General features: G+C 43.5%; 1 protein-coding gene across 9 annotated transcripts in view; it reads right to left on the bottom strand.

The window, feature by feature from the left end:
* Positions 1-1,810: 1,810 nt before the first annotated feature.
* The window catches only part of LOC131506338 (uncharacterized), an 83,624-nt gene continuing 64,025 nt past the window's right edge, over positions 1,811-21,409 (bottom strand). For 7 of the 9 annotated variants that reach the window (XM_058719865.1, XM_058719874.1, XM_058719866.1 and 4 more), the window contains 2 exons: positions 2,848-2,922; positions 1,811-2,147 (listed from right to left, as the gene is read on the bottom strand). In XM_058719865.1, the coding sequence (XP_058575848.1) occupies positions 1,981-2,147; positions 2,848-2,922 (242 nt within the window). In that variant the 3' untranslated portion in view covers positions 1,811-1,980. Of the gene's footprint in view, positions 2,148-2,837; positions 2,923-21,409 lie in introns of all 9 variants that reach the window. The other 2 variants (XM_058719873.1, XM_058719875.1) reach the window with 1 other exon arrangement.

The raw sequence follows: 21,409 nt of genomic DNA, 5'->3' as shown, positions 1-21,409 counted from the left end.
AGAAATACAAATAAGGAGATGAGTTATGTATGTATGTATTTATTTATTTATTTATTTTTTAATATATGAAATTTATTGTCAAATTGGTTTCCATACAACACCCAGTGCTCATCCCAAAAGGTGCCCTCCTCAATACCCATCACCCACCCTCCCTTCCCTCCCACCCCCCATCAACCCTCAGTTTGTTCTCAGTTTTTAAGAGTCTCTTATGCTTTGGCTCTCTCCCACTCTAACCTCTTTTTTTTTTTTTCCTTCCCCACCCCCATGGGTTTCTGTTAAGTTTCTCAGGATCCACATAAGAGGGAAACCATATGGTATCTGTCTTTCTCTGTATGGCTTATTTCACTTAGCCCAACACTCTCCAGTTCCATCCACGTTGCTACAAAGGGCCATATTTCATTCTTTCCCATTGCCACGTAGTACTCCATTGTGTATATAAACCACAATTTCTTTATCCATTCATCAGTTGATGGACATTTAGGCTCTTTCCGTAATTTGGCTATTGTTGAAAGTGCTGCTATAAACATTGGGGTACAAGTCGGTTCCTAAATTCCCCTGGTGGTGGGAGACCATTTGACTACTGGACCCAGAACCATTCTGATGGGGCACACTGTGGACTGATGTCACAGACACCAGGAATGTCCAAGTCCTGTGAGCCCTGTACGCAGACCGCGTGGGAAGCCAGTGCCCACTGAAAACACCCAGGAGGCTAACATTTGTACCTGGATCCGAATAGCTTTGCAGACGCTCATTTACAGCTGATAATAGTCTATTGTTTGTGTACACACTTGCACTGAATTTTCTTTAGTTGTTCAGTGACGGGACCCGGTCGTGTAGATGGTCCGCACTGTTACTGACCATAGCTCCAGGCACACTCTTTTCTTTCCCATGTGACTCTTCCGGTTTGGGAAGAACGCTAGTAAAACTAACCTCTCCTCTTTGTCCTCTGGCCTCCCGGGCACCTTGCACTACTTCCTGCTTCCTCTCCCCACACCCCCACCTCCAGGTTTGCTTTGTACATTGTAGAAAGCCACTCTGCAGAGGCAAGACAGTGACACCTGTCATGGAGAGGTGACTTACTCAGGATACTACAGCAGATGTCATGCCCTGAACAAGAAAAGTGAACAAGGAAGACACAGAATAATCACAGCAATCCACACTGGAGCCTTCTGACCTGCACCTGACGCTCCTTTCTGGATGGTCTCCCTGAGCACCTGCGTGAACCACCACCACATGCTGGGCGCTGTGCTCCCTCGACAGTGTCCTCCCACTGGGCGGGTTGCCCACTGCACCAGCAGGTCCCAGGACAAAGCTCTGTCCTTGTATGGCCTCACCCCACGATGGGGGATCCTTTCCTATCCAGCCTCCCTGCAATTGTTAAGGAAACCATAACTTCCCTTCCAAGCAGGCAGAGTACTGTAGACCAGCCAAAAGAAAAATCTTAGATTATGTTCTTCTTACTGATGGTGTCATCTCGGGTCAGTTATGTAACTCATCTGAGTGTGGTTTCTACATCAGCAAAGTGGGGCTGATAAACCGAAACACTCTAAGGATGACATATGTTCTGTGAATGAAGAGGCTGTGTGGGGCCCCTGAGTGGCTCAGTCGGTTAAGCACCCGACTCTTGGTTTCCACTCAGGTCATGATCTCACAGCTTTGTGAGAGTTCGAGCCTTGCATCGGGCTCTGCGCTGGCAACACGGAGCCTGATCAATGTTCTCCCTCTCTCTCTCTGCCCCTCTCCTGACCTCTCTCTCTGTCTTAAAATAAACAAATAGAACTTAAAAAGAAAGAAAAGGCTTTGCAAAATGTAAAGCATAATAAAAATTTTATTCTTAAATTGTCTCCCTCTCCCTGACACCCCCTTCCCAAAAAACAATGATTTCCTTTAATCAGTCCTAAAGATAAGATGACTGATTAGTTAGACCTGAACGTTGTTTGCTTTTATTCAGACAGGGGCGCCCTGCTTCAGACCCGGGGGTCAGGGCTTCTCGGCTGCTGCCCGCCCCCATAAGCCCTTCACTTTGCAGCAAACGGTGAACGCCCGGCAGGGCCCTCGGAAAGGCTCACAGTCTGGGGTCCCTTGCTTCAGGCAGATTCCACCACGCAGGTAACAGGGTCTTTCAAAGTTGAACGCCCTGGTGGCAGCTGGAAATGAAAAGGTGTTTGTATGAAGCCGCAGGTCTGGGGCAGGGGTGGGGGTGTGCCAGGGACCTGGGGGTGTGGGGGGAAGCCCTCGATTTCCCCGCTGGACATCTACAATGAGTGGTTCAGCTCCAAGGCCTTCCCCTCTCATTTTTCCATGAGACATCATGGTTGGTACAACCACTGGATGGATGGTTCTTCCTGAGGTGGGGACAACTGGGCATTAACCAGAGGGTAACCTGTGCCACCCGGTGCTCCTCACTGATCCCCCCACCTCCTGCCACCCGCACCCATCCCCACCCTCATGGAACCATCTGAAGGAAGCCTCGCCCTGTGAAACTCAAGGCCACCACCGTGACACGAGGGTCAAGCGGTCCCCAGGCGGAGCCTGTATGAAGGATCTCTGTCTCCACACCAGGTGATACCAACAGGTGAGCCAGCGGATTCTGTTTCCAATCATCCGGTTCATCCACAGGGAAGGGGAGGGAGGAGAAGACAGCTACCTAACCAGCCCTTTTAACAGGATGTTTGGAATTCCCTCCGAAGGAATTCTTAAACTTTGCAGAAAGTTATTTTGGGGTGTAGACATGGCCTCCGAGTAGCTCCCTGATGCTTTATTCTTCAACTGTGGTTGACTGAGGGAAGGGAAACAACAAAGTGACGATAAGAACGGGCGTCGTGCTTGGTATTTACCGGGCAGTACCTGGAAAATGATAAACACAGCAGCGAGGACCACCTGGAGAAGTCTCATGGTGACGGAGCTGAGGGTCCCGAAGGCCTGATGGTGAAAATCAGGAGGACAAGGTCAGAAGCCCAAGGTTCTGTGTCAGAGGAAGTCACGGCAGCCCAGGGGTTGGCGTCGAGATGAACTCCCTCTGCCTGAGGCCCCACTCCTCCATCAGCTCTGGCCCTTCTTGGTCCCCGAGCCCCCGCTGCTTGCCTCATGTTTCTCTCCACATGTGGGTTGAGGCAGTGCTGTCTTTTTTCTTTTTTGCTAAGTTTTCTATTGTAATTCCAGTATAGTTAACATACAGTGTGCTAGATTAGTTTCCGATGTACAGTATTTTCATCCAGCAATTCCATACCATACCCAATGGTCATCACAAGTGCAGCCTTAATCCCCAGCCCGTATTTCCCCCATCCCCCACCCACTTCCTCTCTGGTGACCATCAGTTTGTTCTCTGGAGTTAAGAGTCTCTTTCTTCGGGCGCCTGGGTGGCGCAGTCGGTTAAGCGTCCGACTTCAGCCAGGTCACGATCTCGCGGTCCGTGAGTTCGAGCCCCGCGTCAGGCTCTGGGCTGATGGCTCGGAGCCTGGAGCCTGTTTCCGATTCTGTGTCTCCCTCTCTCTCTGCCCCTCCCCCGTTCATGCTCTGTCTCTCTCTGTCCCAAAAATAAATAAAAAACGTTGAAAAAAAAAATTAAAAAAAAAAAAAAGAGTCTCTTTCTTGGTTTGCCTCTCTCTTTCTTTTTTCCCTTTGCTTATTTGTTTTGTTTCTTGAATTCTATATTATGAGTGAGATCATATGGTATTTGTCTTTCTCTGACTTATTTCACTTAGCATAACAGACTCTAATTCCACCCATGTTGCTGCAAATGGCAAGGTTTCATTCTTTTTTATGGTTGAATAATATTCCATTGTATATATACTCCCCGTATCTTCTTTAAAAATCCATTCGATGGACACTTGGGCTGCTTCCATATCTTGGCTAATGTAAATAGTGCTGCTATAAACATAGGGGTGCATGTATCCCTTTAAATTAGTGTTTTTCTATTTTTGATTGATGCCCAGCAGTGTAATTCCTGGATCGTCAGGTGGTTCTGTTTTTAGAGGCACTGCTATCTGACCACATGGAGTGACGCTGGGGTCCAGGCAGCACCGAAGCTATAGCCCCTGCAGGTGAGTGGTAGGGGCCGGCAGTCAAGCTGCTAGGAAAGGAGAATGAAGAGAGTTCTTCACAGGTAAGACAGTTCATTGAGGCAAGCTGATGGGATAGTCCAGTGCTCCTTACAGAAGATTCAGAATGGCAATGGATTGGCTATAACCTTTCTGGAGAATCCATGTTGAAGGAAGAAATAGGGGAAAGGGGCGCCCGGGTGTCTCAGTCAGTTGGGCGTCTGACTTCGATTCAGGTCATGATTTCACAGTTCATGGGTCCAAGCCCTGCATTGGGCTCTCTGCTGTTGGCATGGAGCCTGCTTGGGATGGTCTGTCCCCCTCTCTCTCTGCCCCTCCCCCACTGGTTCTCTCTCTCTCTCTCAAAAAAAGTAATAGATTTTTTAAAAACTTTAAAAAATAGGGGGAAATATGCCAAATTATTCCTAGGATTTGAATTTTATTCTTTATTTTCACTTCAGTTACTTTTCTGACATTAAAAAAAATACACTTTGGAAAATTGCAAATAATAATGTAAAAACTGGAAGGTTAAAAAAAAACAACCCATAGCCCTACCTTTCAATTATAAATGCTATTTACAATTCAGAGTACTTTTATTCTTTTCCCTTGTGAATAAAATGATGTAAATACTAATTTTTACGTTTAAAATATAGAATCATACTTCATATAGGTGGGTTTCCCCCCATGGTAAATATTATCCTGGAAATTCTTTAATGTCTATTCAAATACATTTGCTTCACATATTTGGAGGACTGTACATGTGTCTTTAGAAATTCACAGGATTTTCAACGTTTATATAAATGCCGATACATGGACAGTCAACTGCCTGTGTATTTCAAGTTTCATAGGTGTTGCCCAGCTGCCCACTCCAGAAACTGTTGTTACTACTTTATCCTCTTGCTGACAACGTGCAAAAATACCTTTGGACTCTTGATCTTCTTATTGGTACTAGTTATTATCAATGTTTTCAATCTTTGCAAATCACATTAGTGAATAATAATACCTTCCTGTCTGTGGGCACCTGGTGGCTCAGTCAGTTAAGCGTCCGATTCTTGGTTTCATCTCAGGTCATAATCTCATGGTTGGTGAGTTCGAGCCCCAGGTCAGGCTCTGTGCTGACTGCGCAGATCCTGCTTGGAATTCTCTCTCTCTCCCATTCTCTCTGCCCCTTGCTGCTTGTGCTCTCTCTCTAAATAAATAAATAAACTTAAAATAATAATAATTATTATTCCTGCTAATAATCATTATTATTATTCCTGCTTGCTTTAGTATATCTTGTTAAAATTATTTCTGAAAAAGTTGAGCATTTTTTAACAATGTTCATCGGTTATTTTTGTCTCTTGTTACCTGTCTATACACTTCACTTGGTTTTCTATTTTCCCATTCATCTGTTCTTACTGATTTCAGACAACTTTATAAATATTTAAGGTCATTCATCTTTTATCACGTGTGTTACAAAAACTGTTTCTGTCTTCCTTTTTGCCCTGTACCCACTCATCTAGTAGCCAGAATTCATGGCTACTCTTGAATGATTACTTTTTACTTCGTTCATGTTTGGTTTTTCTTAAAGACAGGTTTTGTCTGTGTGTTTACCTAATTATGTCTGTATTCCTGGTCAGGTCTGTCCCTGATTCTTTGGCGCAGAGGTGGAAGCTGTCCTGAAAAGCTGTGACAGACCTGAGTTCCCAGCAGTGACATGGAGACTCTTTCGTGCTCCACTCAGAAGTGGGAATTTCCCGAGCTCACAGAGATGCCCCCACTCTCTAGTCCTGTGCTGCCTCAGAGAAGAGGCACAAGTTTGAGTTCATGTCTCTGTTCTCTTCGAACACAGAGGCTTGCACGGAAGAGAAACCAAACCACACATGATGGGAAGGTACGGACGATGACCAGACCTACCCTGATGTGACAGTACCTCAGGACACCCTGGAGAGAACAGATGGGGCATTTTGCATACTAGTCAGAGCACCTAAATCCTAACTTCAGCAGGTATCAAGTGCCCAGAAAGGCTCAGGTCGTGGGGTGGACTCCGTTCTTGTCCGCTCTCCTGTGTGTCTTCCTGTGCGGTGCTGCACGATGTTAACTGGCATTCCAGAGGATGGAATATTACCCATCCATGAAAAGAATGAAATCTCGCCATTTGCGATGATGTAGATGGAATGGGAGAGTATAATGCTAAGCAAAATGAGGCAGTCAGAGAAAGAGAAACACCATATGATTTCACTCATGTGGAATTTCAGAAACAAAACAAATGAGCAAAGTGAAAAGAGAGGCAAACCAAGAAACAGACTCTTAACTACAGAGAGCAAACAGATGGTCACCAGAGGGGAGGTGGGTGGGGGGTGGGGAAATAGGTGATGGGGATTAAGGACGCCTTTGTGATGAGCACTGGGGATTCTATGGAAGTGCTGAGTCACTTTATTGTACCCCTGAAACTAGTATTACATTGTATGTTAACTGGAATTTAAATAAAAACTTAAAAGGAAAAAAAATTATTTGCTTCTTTTCAGGGGTCAAGGGTGAACTGTATAAAAAAATTTTTTTAATGTGGCATTAAAAAACAGAAAAAATGAGTCAAGACCTTGCTTATGGTTCTTGCCAAGATTCACGGCCACTCTCAATGATTCACTCTTACAAAATAACTTTTCAACTACTTACTCAAGTTAAAAATAATTTTATTGCTTTGTTAACTGACACTGCATTGAAATGACAGGTTTTATTTAAGAAAAAATGGATAATTGAGTCTCTCTAAGAACAAGGTTTCAACTTACTAGTTTTTGCCTTTCTTCAACATAACTTTTTTAAGATCTTCAATACAGGTCTTCATCTAGATCCAGGACATTTCTTGTGACTTTATCTCTAGATATTTTATGGTTTTTCTTTCTATTTGAGTTATAATCTTCTCTCTTTGTATTTTATAATTGGCTACTATTTGCATAGAAAATGCTATTGATGATCGACAATAATTTTGTCACTGCCCCCCCCACCCCGGTTGGACTGTATTGGTCTTCTTGTGATTATTTCTCAATGGATTCTCAAGCATAAAATCATAAATCTATATTAATTATGATTTAACCCCTTTGATTCTGAGGTACATATTTCTTATTTTCTCCTCTCATCGAATTGCATAGACTCACAATTACTGGAGCCTTCAGAGATCACTTCACCCAACCTACTTGCTTCACAGTGGGGGAGCTATGGTCAACCTAGAAGGTCAAGACAGTGTCACAGCCAAGCCTGCAGGAGATGCCTCCCGGTCACCACAATGCAAACTTTGCCCTATTTCCCCCATTTTCTTCTTTCTTGTTCTCTTTTTCCTCCCTTCCTGTGTTAAAGATCAGCTTCCTTAATACCCAACAACCTAACAAGATTTTTCAAAACTAGATTTAAAAAAAAAGTTTTTAAAAAATGGATGCTTCAGTAATTAATTGTTACATGTGACCTCTTCCATGAAAACCTTTGATTTTTGTTCCAGGACTTGATTACGAATTTCAACTCATGCATTAAGCACAGGCTGTGGTTTCAGCCCAGATGTCTTCTGGGCATCAGAAACCAGTGTGTGTCCAGTGAAGGAACTGAGAGTGTTTTAATGACAACATGATCATCCAGTGCTTCCGTGTCCCCCAGACTAAGTCCACCACTCTCTGAGTGTCCAAAATTGAGCTGATTTAGTTTATATCAGGATTTCCATTTGACTAGTGAGAGCCAGAGAAAATCCACTTTGGGTCAAGGAATTTGGGCTACCACTCTTTATAAGCCCTGAGAGCAATCTCTGGAGGATGTAGGAAATGGGAGAAAAACTGTCCAAAGTAAAGGTGATTGATATCTTTAAGGAAAGAAAGTAGAAATGAAGGGAAGGAGGGGAATAGAAGGAGAGAGAAAGAGAGAGAGGGAGAGAGACAGGCAAAGAGGGAGAGAGAGATGAGTGTGTGTGGCAGAGAAAGAGAGAGAATGATAGATAGATAGATAGATAGATAGATCACATGACTCTAGCAAAATTCTCCCTGAGTCTTGGGGCAGCAAAGGCCCCAAGGTCTGTTCTCCCGGAAGTCGCCCTTGAGAAGGGCAGGCACCAGAGCAGATGGCCCCAGGTCAGCACTTCTGTTCTCTTTTCTACGTTGAGAAAACAAAATACTGGCTGCTGTGTTCTCAGCCCACTCCCTGGCCTGCGGAGGTCTGAGCTTACTGACAACATTCTGACAAGATGGTCTCACTGAATGAACTCTTTCTCTCTCTAGCAAAAAAAAAAAAAAAACAAACAAAAAACTATCTTCTTGCCATCATGAACCAGCTGGATGTCCTATTACCTGTTGACCCATATTTCACCTAGGAGACCATGAAGTCTTGAAAATTCCAGAGTGGGTCAGTTTACTCTATCTCCTCAGTATCGAATCCTTCTGGATGAACCAGGCAGACAATAACTTTAGCCTCAGTAGGAGTAGGAAACTCCTTTCACAAAACCATAGACACTTGGAATTCATGTCTTTTCCCTGTGCTAATGGGTCACCTCTCTCCAGATGCTTCCCAGACTCTCCTGAGCCTTCCCTTCTGAGCCTCTGAACCTCACACTTCACACAGGGGAATTAATTCACTCAGACAGTTGACTCGCCGCCCACCACTCAGTACATTCCTGCTTTGAGGGTGAATCCAGGCAGGTGGCCGTCAAGCCCCCGATATCTTACTTTAGGTCAGTTTAAATGAACTATATCATATTATACATGTAGATAGGTGGCTTTTGGTCTTCTGAGGCAGAGCTGTAAATATGAAAATGAACACCAGATGGGCCCAGTAACCGGTGACAAGCATCAAGCCCTCGCCAAAAGCAAAGCGTTATGCTACCTGCTCTCCGTGATCACTGAATTTCATCCTTAAGACAACCCTTAGAGGTAAGGTTCTCACAATGACTGTGTTCTACAGATGAGGCAACGGGGCCACACAGTGGCCAAGCAGGAACTTAACTCAAGTCTGAGTCAAACCTATGCTCCTAGCCGCCATGCAAATTCACTTCATGGAGCCTAAATTCTTCCACAGAAATAGCTTCAGGTGTCTTAGGAATATGATGCAGAAAAATAAGTGGTACGTTGAGATTTGGGATGCTAGGTTCAAGTCCTGGCTCTGTCTCTGACTTATGAATCACGTCACCTCGATCCCTCACCTGCAAAGTCACAGAACTGGGGTAGGTGACGTCCCGAAGTCCCCCCCGCCTTGGCTCTGAGATGGGTGTTCCTAAGGCACTTGGGAGAGGTGTGCGTGTGCCCACGGAAAGGGAATCAAGTGTGAGTGGGAAGGTTAATGGGACCTTCTGCCTGATAATGAGGGAACTTGTTCTTGAACACACAGCCCTGTCCCAGATCCTCCCCAGTCTGCTCTCTGCCAAGCACTCACTCACCTCCTCTCCCTCCTGTGGGCAGCAGGGCAGCTTCCTCAGCCTCTTCTTCATTCTCCAGCACCTGTTCCTGGAGGTGCCCCTAATGGCCTGACCTTGTTCTGATCACATTGCTCTAGTGAACCAGAGAAACTGTTGAGTGGGCAACTTCCAGAGGAGCAGCTAGCCCTTGGCGGTCACCCAAGGGCTAGCGACAGGTTCCCCTATTAGCATTTGTGAATGTGGTTTCCCCAGTGGAGACTGACCAGCAAAAGTTTTAGGGAACAGAGAACTTAGCGCTGTCACTGCTTCTCAGGAAGGTCACGGGGAAGACACTTGCCTCCACCAAGAGCTGAGCAGGCACCCTCCTTTTAGGAGGCATGAGGTGCGATGGAGGGTGCTGCCTTAGAGAGCATATTGCAAGAGGGGAAACTGAGGCTGTGAGAACTAGAAGACATGGAGCAGATGTGAAGAAGGAGGAGCAAACTTCTATGAAATTGTCAGACTTTGTTAGGGCTAAGATGATAAACAAGTGGAAAAAGTAAGATCTCTGTGCAGAAGGGAGGAAATCAAAAGGAAATAGTGAAACATAGCAGAAGCAAAAAAGAAATGACACATGTTGAGGGGAGACAGATAATGAAACAAGGCATTAAACCACGACTAGACCAAAGCTTTAGCCATTGAATGAGCTATAAAGTCGGTAAAGTCGTCCACCCGGGAAGAGTGAGGAGTTTTGCTGCCTTTGGTGTGTTCCTGTGTGTTCCAGTGTGGGGCAGGTGCTCCATAGGAGTACACTGGAAATAAGTGGACAAAAACAGTTTGGGTTGAAAACTACAAAAATCATTTGGGAATATTATTAAAAACTGCTCACTGCGGTATTTGGGTAGCTCAGTTGGTTACACCTCCAGCTCTTGGTTTTGGCTCAGGTCTATCATCTTGTAGTTTGTGGGTTCAAGCTCTGCATCGGGCTCTGCACTGATAGGGTGGAGCCTGCTTGGAATGTTGTCTCTCCTAACCTCTTTGCCCCTCCCCCACTCATGCTTGCTCTCTGTCTCTCTCTCAAAATAAGTAAACCTAAAAAGAAAATGCTCATACACATGAAAAGATGCTCAACATCACTCATCATCAGGGAAATGCAAATCAAAACCACACTGAGATACCACCTCACACCGGTCAGAGTGGCTAAAATTAACAACTCAGGAAATAACAGATATCAGCAAGGATGTGCAGAAACGGGAACCCTCGTGCACTGTTGGTGGGAATGCAAACCAGTGCAGTCACTCTGGAAAACTGTGGGGAGGTTCCTCAAAAGATTAAAAATAGAACTACCCTATGACCCACCAACAGCACTACTAGGAATTTATCCAAAGGATACAGGAGTGCTGATTCATAGGGGCGCATGTACCCCAATGTTTATAGCAGCACTTTCAACAATAGCCAAATCATGTAAAGAGCCCAAATGTCCATCAATGAATGAATGGATAAAAAAGATGTGGTTTATATATACAATGGAATACTACTTGGTAATGACAAAGAATGAAATCTGGCCATTTGCAACAACATGGATGGAACTGGAGGATATCATGCTAAGTGAAATAAGTCAGTCAGATACACACACACACACACACACACACACACACACACACACACATGGGTCAAGTTTGAATTAACCAAGAGAAACACAGGAGCCAGAATACCTGGGTTATGGCTCCAGGGACACTCCCTGGGCAGGTAGCTTCTCAGCTCTGGGCCTTAGTGTCTCATCTTGAAAATGAGAGCACTGAATTGGAATTTCTGGGCAGATTCACAGGAGCAGCACAGCAATCAAGTGAAAGGAATTATAGAGAGACAGAAGTCAGTCAGGTGAGCCCTCACCAGTTCTCAATTTCTCCCTCTCTCCTGGCCCCATTTCCAAGGACACAGTATGCTTGACTCAGCACCATTCATCAGGAAAACCAGTCCCTCTGCTCCTACAGTTTGCCAATTACTTATCCAGAACCAGGGTACAAAATGAACAAAATATGATCTCAGAACACGAGGGGCCTTGGAATTGATTAAACAGATGAACTCTGTTACAGTTCATGACTGTCAAGTGTAGTAAGCCCAAAGGGTCTTACAGGAAAGGACAGTTGTTGCTCTATGTTGTGGGGGTAGGGGCGTGGAAGGGAGAAATTGGCAAACCTTTTGCTATGGAGTTAACCCTTTATCTATGTCTTAAGAGATGAGTTGACATTTATGAGGCAGGTGCCGTGGTGAAGCTCATCCAGGAGAAAGCAAGATTCTGGGCAAAGATCTACAAGCATAGATTTAAATGTGAATTTGGGAAATCATAAATGAGTCCTTTGGCTGAGGTACAGGAAAAAGAAAATATTGTAGGATATATAGAATCAGATCTTGGATGGTTGAATTTGTCCATATGTAAAGAGAAGACATTGAAGGATTTTAAACAAGATGACATTGTCAAATATGCAATTTAGAAATAACTTGGTGGTAGTATGTAAGATGGATTCAGGAAGCCCAGGTAAAGGACTATTATCAACCAGAAACTTCTGTGTTTTTTTTTTAAATTTTTATTTTTGAGAGAGATTGAGAGAGAGAGAGAGAGAAAGAGAGAGAGAAACACCATAAGTGGGGAGGGGCAGAGAGAGAGAGAGGGAGACAGAATCCAAAGCAGGCTCCAGGCTCTGAGCTGTCAGCACAGAGCTCAACGCAGGACTCAAACTCTGAATGGAGAGATTGTGACCTGAGCCAAAGCTGGACACTTAACCAACTGACCCACCCAGGTACCCCGAAACTTCTGGTTTTAAAGTGGGAAAGTAAAGATGGTGATTCTCCCCTTCCTCTCTCAAGAACTCCCCAAAAGCAAAACAAAAAGAAGTAAACAAGAAATAGAGATGTAAATTTTATTATCTACAAAACTAGTAGATATGTATTACTCCAAAATAGTATAAATAATGAATTGTCATCAAATTCATGATGTGGCCAGATTAGAGGGAGACAAGAAAGGCTACCTGTGCATGCACGCCCCAGAAAATGCTGCCAGAGCACAGTTCTGCAAATCATGCCTTCACCCTAAAAGACACACCAACAGTCCTTTACCTGAAACAGTGGGATCAGGTGAGTGGGCAGGTAGTGGGAGATTCTCTGAACCCAGACTGGCACCACATTTCAAAAATGAGGAAGGAACATGTTGAATAAGGAATCACATGAGAGTCTGTATTTGTAGGAAGCAGTCTGGTTATGAGGCAGCAGTAATGAGTCTGATTATAAGATGGCACATGGTATGTCATCCTGGTGGATTAGCCATTGAAAGATTGTATTCATTTCTATAATCTTGTGTCATAGGGAGGATTCCTGGTGCCCTGAAACCCACTTCTGTCTACTCCCTACAAAAGCCTCTTAAAAACAGATAGTCCAAGAATATTTCACCTGGACAAAGATGAGTCACCATCAAACAGAAACCAAACCTAACCTTTCCAAAGATATTACCAAAAAAATTTTTTTTAATAATGTTTATTTATTTTTGAGAGAGAGAGTCAGAGTGTGAGCGGCAGAGGGGCAGAGAGAGAGGGAGACACAGAATCCGAAGCAGGCTCCAGGCTCTGAGCCATCAGCACAGAGCCCGATGTGGGGCTCGAACTCACGAACCGTGAGATCATGACTTGAGCTGAAGTCGGACGCTCAACCGACTGAGCCACCCAGGCGCCCCCCAAAAAATTTTTAAGTGAGGAAGGAACAGGAGAAAAAAATGTTAAAATAGTAACCCCCAACTGAAAATATCACCATGAAATGGATAAAAATTCTGACTTAGTGAGCACCATAACTTAATAAAGAGGACGAAGAAATTACTTGTTTTGAAACAGGGATAGAACACAAATCAGAGACACATTAACTCAGAAAAGGTATTTTGAGATAAGGAAAGATAAGAAATCTGAGCTTATAGAACGAAGGTAGGAAGTGAAAGAAGGAAATAAAACCACAATAGAATGGAGGCACACAGAAGAGACAGCATAGTTTTGGAAAAAGAGCAGAGGACGATGGAACAGGATGGAGTACCATAGGTTAAATGTTATGGAAATACATCAGAGTTCATGTGGATGAGCAGGAAGAAATGACAGACATGGAAGAGAAAAGAGAGTTGGCATTCATATAATCAGTGCCTCTGAGAAGCAATTGGGAACACTTTAAGGATAAGATTTTAAAAAGGATTTTCAGCTGATAAGACTCCAGTCTACTAAACTGAAGTGGTATCCTAAGAAAATCTGACACAGATCAATAACAAATTAATATCTCCATACAATTCCTGGATTTTTAATATAAAGAATATTTCATAATAGTAAGGTGAAACAATCAAGTTGCCAATATTATCAGGAAGGCCCAGACCTGTACAAAGGAGACTTCAACACTAGAAGATGGTGAGCAATTCCAGAAAAGTCCTCAAGAAGAGGAGATGTGAGCCCATACGGTTTTTTACTCAAACACTTGCCCTTCCATTATAAATGCAATGGGCATTTTTCAACACAAAAGGACTCAGGAAGGATAGCTCCAGTGAGAAGCTCCACTTGGGAAAGTGTGCTGGAGGACTGAGTTCAGCCAAAGGCAAGAAGGATGCCGTGTAGGGTACAGGTGTTGGAGTGAACGGTGAGCTGGTGTAATGGAAGAACCATAGAAGGACACAGAGTGAGGACAGGTGTAGAACCCACTGCAAATGTTACAGAGGATGAAATGTGAAATTCTACAACTAGTGAATGATGGGAAGGAGGGGAAGGAAATGTCAGCTGATGCTCTCCCCCACCTCCCTGCTTTTATAGCTGGAAATCAGAAGACATCATGTAAACATGATGAATCAATGAACACACACCTAAGTGAAAGAAAAGTGATATTCTCAAGTAAAATTGGGTAGTAAAGGCTATAGTGAAAATTGGTAATTAGAGCATTGTGCACAATAGGGAACCAACAGAGAAGAAGGTTAATTGGTTTCTTTAAAATTACAGTGGAAAAAGAGATCATTTACAATATTAACACAGAAAATATTTAGAAACTTAATAATGGATGTGTAAGAAATATATGAATAAAATTTAAAATTTAGTGAGGACACAAAATAAGGTTTTTATAAATACAAAGGAATAGCATATTCAGAGATTTATAAATTCAATATCATAGAAGTCAAAATTTCTTTCTCTTTCTTTCTTTCTTTCTTTCTTTCTTTCTTTCTTTCTTTCAGAGTGAGAAAGGGTGTATGTGAGCAGAGGAGGGGCAGAGAAAGAAAGAGAGAATACCAAGCAGGCTCCATGTTGTCAGCACATAGCCTGATGCAGGGCTCAATCCCAAGAACCATAAGATCATGACCTGAGCCAAAATCAAGAGTTGGATGTTTAACCAACTGAGCCATCCAGGCTCCTCTAAGTCAATTTTTCTTAAATGTGATGTAATCTATCATCTACCTGTCTATCATCTATCATCCATCTAGTTAACTTACTATCTCATAAACCCAATAAAGAAAACCAAAAGGACTTTTATTAATTACAAAAGTGGATTCATTCAGAGCAAATCCAAAATCTTTGCACATACAGCTCTGACTTGGCTGCTCTCCCCCTCCTCACCTGCCTCCTGCCCCCTCCCACCCTGGGCCTTAGCACCCTCTTCTGGAATATACTTTCCCCACAGATGTGCATGGCCCCATACCTCTGATCTTGTTCCCTATTCTCCATTACACTTAACATCTTATGAACTATTTGCATTCGTTTTCTAGAGCCGCCATCACAAAGTCCCACAGACTGGGTAACTTCAACGATAGGGATGTATTTCTCACAGTTCCGGAAGTTAGAAATCTAAAACCAAGGTGCCGTAGGATTGGTTTCTCCTGAGACCACTCTCTTTGTCTTGTAGATGGTTGCCTTCTTGTGGGGTCCTCATATGGCCTTCTCTCTGTGTGCTCATATCTCTTCCTGTGGCCACATTTCCTCTCCTCGTGAGGACACCACTCATAATGAGGTAGACCCACTCTATTGGCCTCATTTTAACTTAATCACCTTTTAAAGACCCCATCTCCAAATACAGTCACATTCTGAGGTCCTGGGGGTTAGGATTTCAACATAACCATTCTGGGGGATGCCATTCATCCCATAACACTATTTTACGATTTCCTCATCCATGTTTGTCTTCCTGTCTCCCTCTCTCCCACACACTGGGATGTAAGCTCTGTGATGGCAGGCACTTTTGTCCTTTTTCTCTGCTGTATCCCCAGTGCTTAATACTGTGTTTGGAATATAGAGGAAACTAGAAACTGAATAAACATTTGTTGAAGAAATACATTTTTCTTTTTTTCTTAACTCATCCACAGAGCTGCTGTGTAGTTAGATTTAAAGTTGTTACTGCTTTTTTTATTTGCATTTTTATATGCTGTATTTGGTTTATTTCCCTTATAATAAAAAAAATATTCTCTCAACGTTATTTTCAAAGCCTCAGACCCCAAAATTTGGGGCTCAGAGTCATGCCATGCTGATCGCCAAACCAAGCCTCAAGATCACTCTCAGATCCTTTCCACTGTGTCTTGAAACCTGAGCCTTTCTTTACACCTGCTGGTTCATCTCTGGAAATGGTGGGTCTGGCCCCATCAGCAGTGCAGTGGCCAGGTTCCTGCATGCTGGAGAAACCAGACACTGACTTCCTGGATTGCCTGCCTCTTTCCAGAATTCTCCAGGGCTGTTGGACCTGGGAAGACGCCATTACTTGGCATACCTGTAAGTCTAGCTTTGGCTAGGCCTGCTACTATCTCCGGTTGGCAGATATCCAAGTCTGATACCAGAGACGCTCTTTACCCGCACACCTGCCGCTGGAGCCCACACAGTTATCAGAACAAAAGAAGCCCTCTTGATAGAGTGTGGAGGCAGGATATTTCTTCTGACAGTCTCCCTGAGAACTCCAGAGCCACACGTGACCACCATCGGCTTCCTTCAGCGACACCATGAAGCCGGGAGAAAGTGAAGCAGATGTGTCAGGAGCAGGACTACAAGCAATGTCATACCCCAGCTGGAGCGCCTGATGCTCCCCAGACACACCTAGAGGCCCGAGCTAGCAATGACTCATTTTCCCATTCAAGGGTGCCCCTGATGTTTGCACATCTTTAAGACCTCGTTGGTGTGGGCAGGCCGAGGGTGTGGGGGTGGACAGTGCATTCCCCAGCGGCCTCAGCATGCCTCCAGGCTTCCTCTGGGCCTTCTCGGGCCAGGAGGGCGAGGCCGGGCCTGTGTGGGGAGAGGGGAGAGTGGCTCCCTCCAGAGCCCCCAATCCACACTGAACTCAGCGAGCACTTCTTGGAGAAGGCCGAGCTTCCCCAGAACAGAGTCATGCTAAAAACAAAAACAAACAAACGAAACAACGTTGGCTGCTATAGTGACACCAGAGTGGAGAGAGGATGAGGATGGGGAGAAGGGAGACTCTCTTGGCCTCTTACAGACGAGGGAGATTCTACTCTCTGAAGCCGGGGGGCCCCTCCTGGAAAACGAGTCTTCCCTCCTGGTAGACTCGGAACCTTCTGGAGCCAGAGAGTGCGCTCCAGAGCATATAATATGTTTTACAGAGAGAGACAGAGAGAGACAGAGAGAGGGAGACCGTGAGAGACAGAAGCAATGTGCACAAAAGCAAGCAGCTTTAAACATTAATTTGTCAGAAACAAATGTCCCCAGTCTCTGGTTTGCCCAGTCTTGGTAACTTTGGTGTGCTACCGATTAGTTTTATCATCAGCATCATCATCTTACCTGGGTTTTAACCATTTTCGTTAGTTTTTCAGAATTTTAAGTTTTTTTCCTGTTTTTTAATTCCCCCCTTGCCCTTTTATTGCTTTCATTTCCCTGTGCTAACTTTAATCAGAGCAATTTTTTAATTTATATTTTTAATGTTTATTTATTTTTGAGAGAAAGAGAGAGCAGGGGAGGGGCAGAGGGAGAGGGGGACAGAGGATCCGAAACAGACTCTGTGGTGACAGAAGGAAGCCCAACGCGGGGCTCGAACCCACGAACTGTGAGATCATGACGTGAGCCAGAGTCAGATGCTTAACCAACTGAACCATCCAGGCACCTCAGAGCAATTTTTTTTTTTTTTAAAGATACAAACCAAACATCCAATAAAAGAAAATGCAGCAGATAAATCAACACTGGTCACAAAAGAGCATAAATAGTAGGTGTCGCTTTTACTTAAGTATAATAAATATATACAAAACAGGTTCCAACAGAATATTCATGAAATAATAGTCCTCCTGGAAGGATTGGGTTACAGGTTGTTCTCAGGTTTCTCCTTCAATGTATATTTTCAGATTTCTTTCTTATGTTAAGCATGAATTGCTTTTGTGATAAGAAAAGAAATGGAAGAAATAAACAAGAAAAATGAAAAGAAGGATCTGAGATCGATTCGCGTTATGTTTAATATTTTAAGCCCAGTTGGGGCCGCTGTGCCTACTCAGGCAGTATTTGCATAGCTTTTTCAATTTTGAAAACTGGTAATAAAATAAATTTTCACATCATCCGTTCCTAGGACTTTTTCTATGAAAACTGTACATGTAATTTATCAATCTCTAGAACATGTGTTTTTAAGATTTTTATTTTTTAAAGTAATCTCTCAATGTGGGGCTCGAACTCACAACCCTGAAACCAGGAGTTGAACGATCCCCTCTATAAAAATGCTTTCTAAATCTCGTGCTGCTGGACATGAAGGCTGTTTCCAGACAGGAGAAGCAGGACAGCTGGGTTGTAGAAAAAGTGGATGTGGAAGGCCACACACTCCCCACTGGTATTTATTTTGAGTGGGGCGCCCCTCATGCAAGCTTGCTCTGCCCCACCTGCTGTGTGCTGTACCCCACAATTGTGAGCACCCTCCAGCTCCTGCAAGGGGGAAACAATATACCGCCTGACACAGCCAGTCCTGAGACTGAATGACATCAGTCATCTAAAGTCGTCAGTCCATTGCCTAGAACGCAAGTTTAAACAATAGCTATTGTGAGTTAGGGGGGAAAAGTGCCCTCTAGGGACTATTTATTTTGACCTAAATGTTATTCCGAGCTACTCTTTATTTCCAGCACTTTGCTTTAGGACACATTAGCAACTTTTAATTTTTTTATTGTTTTTACAATGATATAACTTAATTCTGGGGGAATAGGGTCGGGGGGAAGGGGGAGTGGAAGAGAGTTTAAAATGATTCAAGCTTTTTTAAAAAGTATAAAAGTTAGGAGAGTATGAAAAAGAGAGTGTAAGTGGACTGAAATCCCAATTAGATGTTTAACATCTTTCCAGACACAGAACATATTTTTTTTTTTTCAACGTTTTTTATTTATTTTTGGGACAGAGAGAGACAGAGCATGAACGGGGGAGGGGCAGAGAGAGAGGGAGACACAGAATCGGAAACAGGCTCCAGGCTCCGAGCCGTCAGCCCAGAGCCTGACGCGGGGCTCGAACTCACGGACCGCGAGATCGTGACCTGGCTGAAGTCGGACGCTTAACCGACTGCGCCACCCAGGCGCCCCGACACAGAACATATTTATACACACATTTTCCGAGTGGTACCACAGAATATATGCTGATCAAGACCTGCTTTATTCATTCAATAACCAATCAAGGACAATTCTCCATGTAGATATGTAAATGTATGCATATACATTTAGATACATTACCATTTCTATGGCTGCAAGAAATTGCATCCTAAGACTATATCATGATTTATTTAATAAATCTCCTGACACATATTTACATTAGTTCCAACTTTCTATTGTTATGCGCAATAACATGATCAATATTTGGACATACTTTTTGTGAACTGTCCAGTATACTCCTTTGGATGAATTTCTAGAATTGGTATTGCTAAGTCAAATGGTATGCATATTATAAATATGTGTATAGTCAAAGGCTCCATAGGAAAATTTGCATGCATTCACAATCCCACTGGGAGAGCATTAATGTTTGTCTTTCTCCATGTACCATCCCCACCCCCCCCCCCCCCCGCTGCCATTAGGTCTTGTCAAGCTTTTCCAACTTACCCAGTCTAAATCTACAGAGGCTGAAAATTTTTTATAAATCAAATATTTCAATTTCTGTGTCTGCGGGTATAGCCTCTTCCCATACACACAAAACATCCCAATCACAGTAGCAAATAAAGTCCCAAACCAAATTACACCACCACATCTAACGACAACCATAAAATCCATAAAATACCTACAACATTCATAAAATACATTTGCATAACTTGGATGGATAAAAGGATACAACTATCCTGCAGATAATAAAGAACACTTACACATCAGGGGCACAATTTCCTCGATGTTAAAGAGACATTATATTATAAACTACCTATTCCCGGGGCGCCTGGGTGGCGCAGTCGGTTAAGCGTCCGACTTCAGCCAGGTCACGATCTCGCGGTCCGTGAGTTCGAGCCCCGCGTCAGGCTCTGGGCCGATGGCTCGGAGCCTGGAGCCTGTTTCCGATTCTGTGTCTCCCTCTCTCTCTGACCCTCCCCCGTTCATGCTCTGTCTCTCTCTGTCCCAAAAATAAATAAAAAACGTTGAAAAAAAAAAATTTTAAAAAAATAAATAAATAAAAAAAAAATAAACTACCTATTCCCTACATGAATATGTAAATTTAATTCAATCCAATCAAAATCCAAATGAGCTTTCTGAAAATGGCTTGAGTGTCATTTCTTTTAGTTCATTGGGAACTAGATAGAACTATGACCCTAGCTAGGAGCATAATAAAAAGGAGGGTGATGAGGCTTGCCCTGATATATTTTAAAAGAATAGCTACCATACAGAAGTTAAACAGTGAGGAAGAGTGAAGAAAGAGGTGCTTTAGTGAAAACAAAAGGAATAGAATTTCAGCCATGTAGGTGAGAATTCAGCATTTGAAAGCAAAGGGGGAAATTCAGACATGTTAATCACTAGTTTAAGGAAACCGAGTAAACATCTGACCTGAAAAACAAAACGTGATTCCCAATGCATTCCTTCTATCAAAATAGACTCCAATTATCACAGAGGTTCAAATGTAAAGAAAAAAAATCAATTAAAAAACCTTTGTGATCTTGATATAGGGTAGATTGTTCTAAGAATGTCACAAATATCAGGAACCATAGAAAAAGACAGAGAAGGTGGACAACATAAAGTTTCAAACACTTCTTTAAAGCACATTTAAGCAGATTTTAAGCTGTTCTACCTGAAGCAAGCAGTGTCTGTGAGCATGGATATGAAGAAGGAAATAGACCAATATACAGAATAGGGGTGCCTGGGTAGTTCAGTTGGTTAAGCATCCAACTATTGGTTTCAGCTCAGGTCATGATCTCATGGTTTTGTGGGTTTGAGCCCCACTTCAGACTCCATGCTGACAGTGTGGAGCATGCTTGGGATTCTCTGTCTTCCTCTCTCTGTGCCTCCTTCCAAACGATATGCAGAACAGACCTAAGAACTCAGAAAGATGATTGCTGTGAGACTTTTTTTTTGAGAGAGAGAGAGTGAGAGAGAGAGAGAGAGAGAGAGAGAGAAAGTGAATCTTACTCAGCTCCAGACTCCATGCTTACCTTGGGGCTGGGTCCCATGACCCTGGGATCATGACCTGAGCCTAAATCTGGATTGAGACACTCAATGGACTGAGCCCCTCAGGCGCCCCGTGAGACTATCTTTATAGGGACACAGAACCCTACGCATCAATAGAACAATAATGTATAATCATAATGAATTATTTAATTGCGCAAGAAAAAGTTGAATTAATATACAGTGGTGTCTATTTAAGAAGAAATTGAAATGAAACTGTAACCCATCCAGTTTTCCACACAAAAATGTTATGACTAAGTCTTTGAAATTCAAGGGGCGCCTGGGTGGCTCAGTCGGTTGAGCGTCCGACTTAGGCTCAGGTCATGATCTCACGGTCCGTGAGTTCGAGCCCCGCGTCGGGCTCTGGGCTGATGATGGCCCAGAGCCTGGAGCCTGCTTCCGATTCTGTGTCTCCCTCTCTCTCTGCCCCTCCCCCGTTCA

The sequence above is a fragment of the Neofelis nebulosa genome, chromosome 3 (genome assembly GCF_028018385.1).
Source record: "Neofelis nebulosa isolate mNeoNeb1 chromosome 3, mNeoNeb1.pri, whole genome shotgun sequence".
NCBI classification, from domain to species: Eukaryota; Metazoa; Chordata; class Mammalia; order Carnivora; family Felidae; genus Neofelis; species Neofelis nebulosa.
This window is presented reverse-complemented; position numbering and strand designations above follow the sequence as displayed.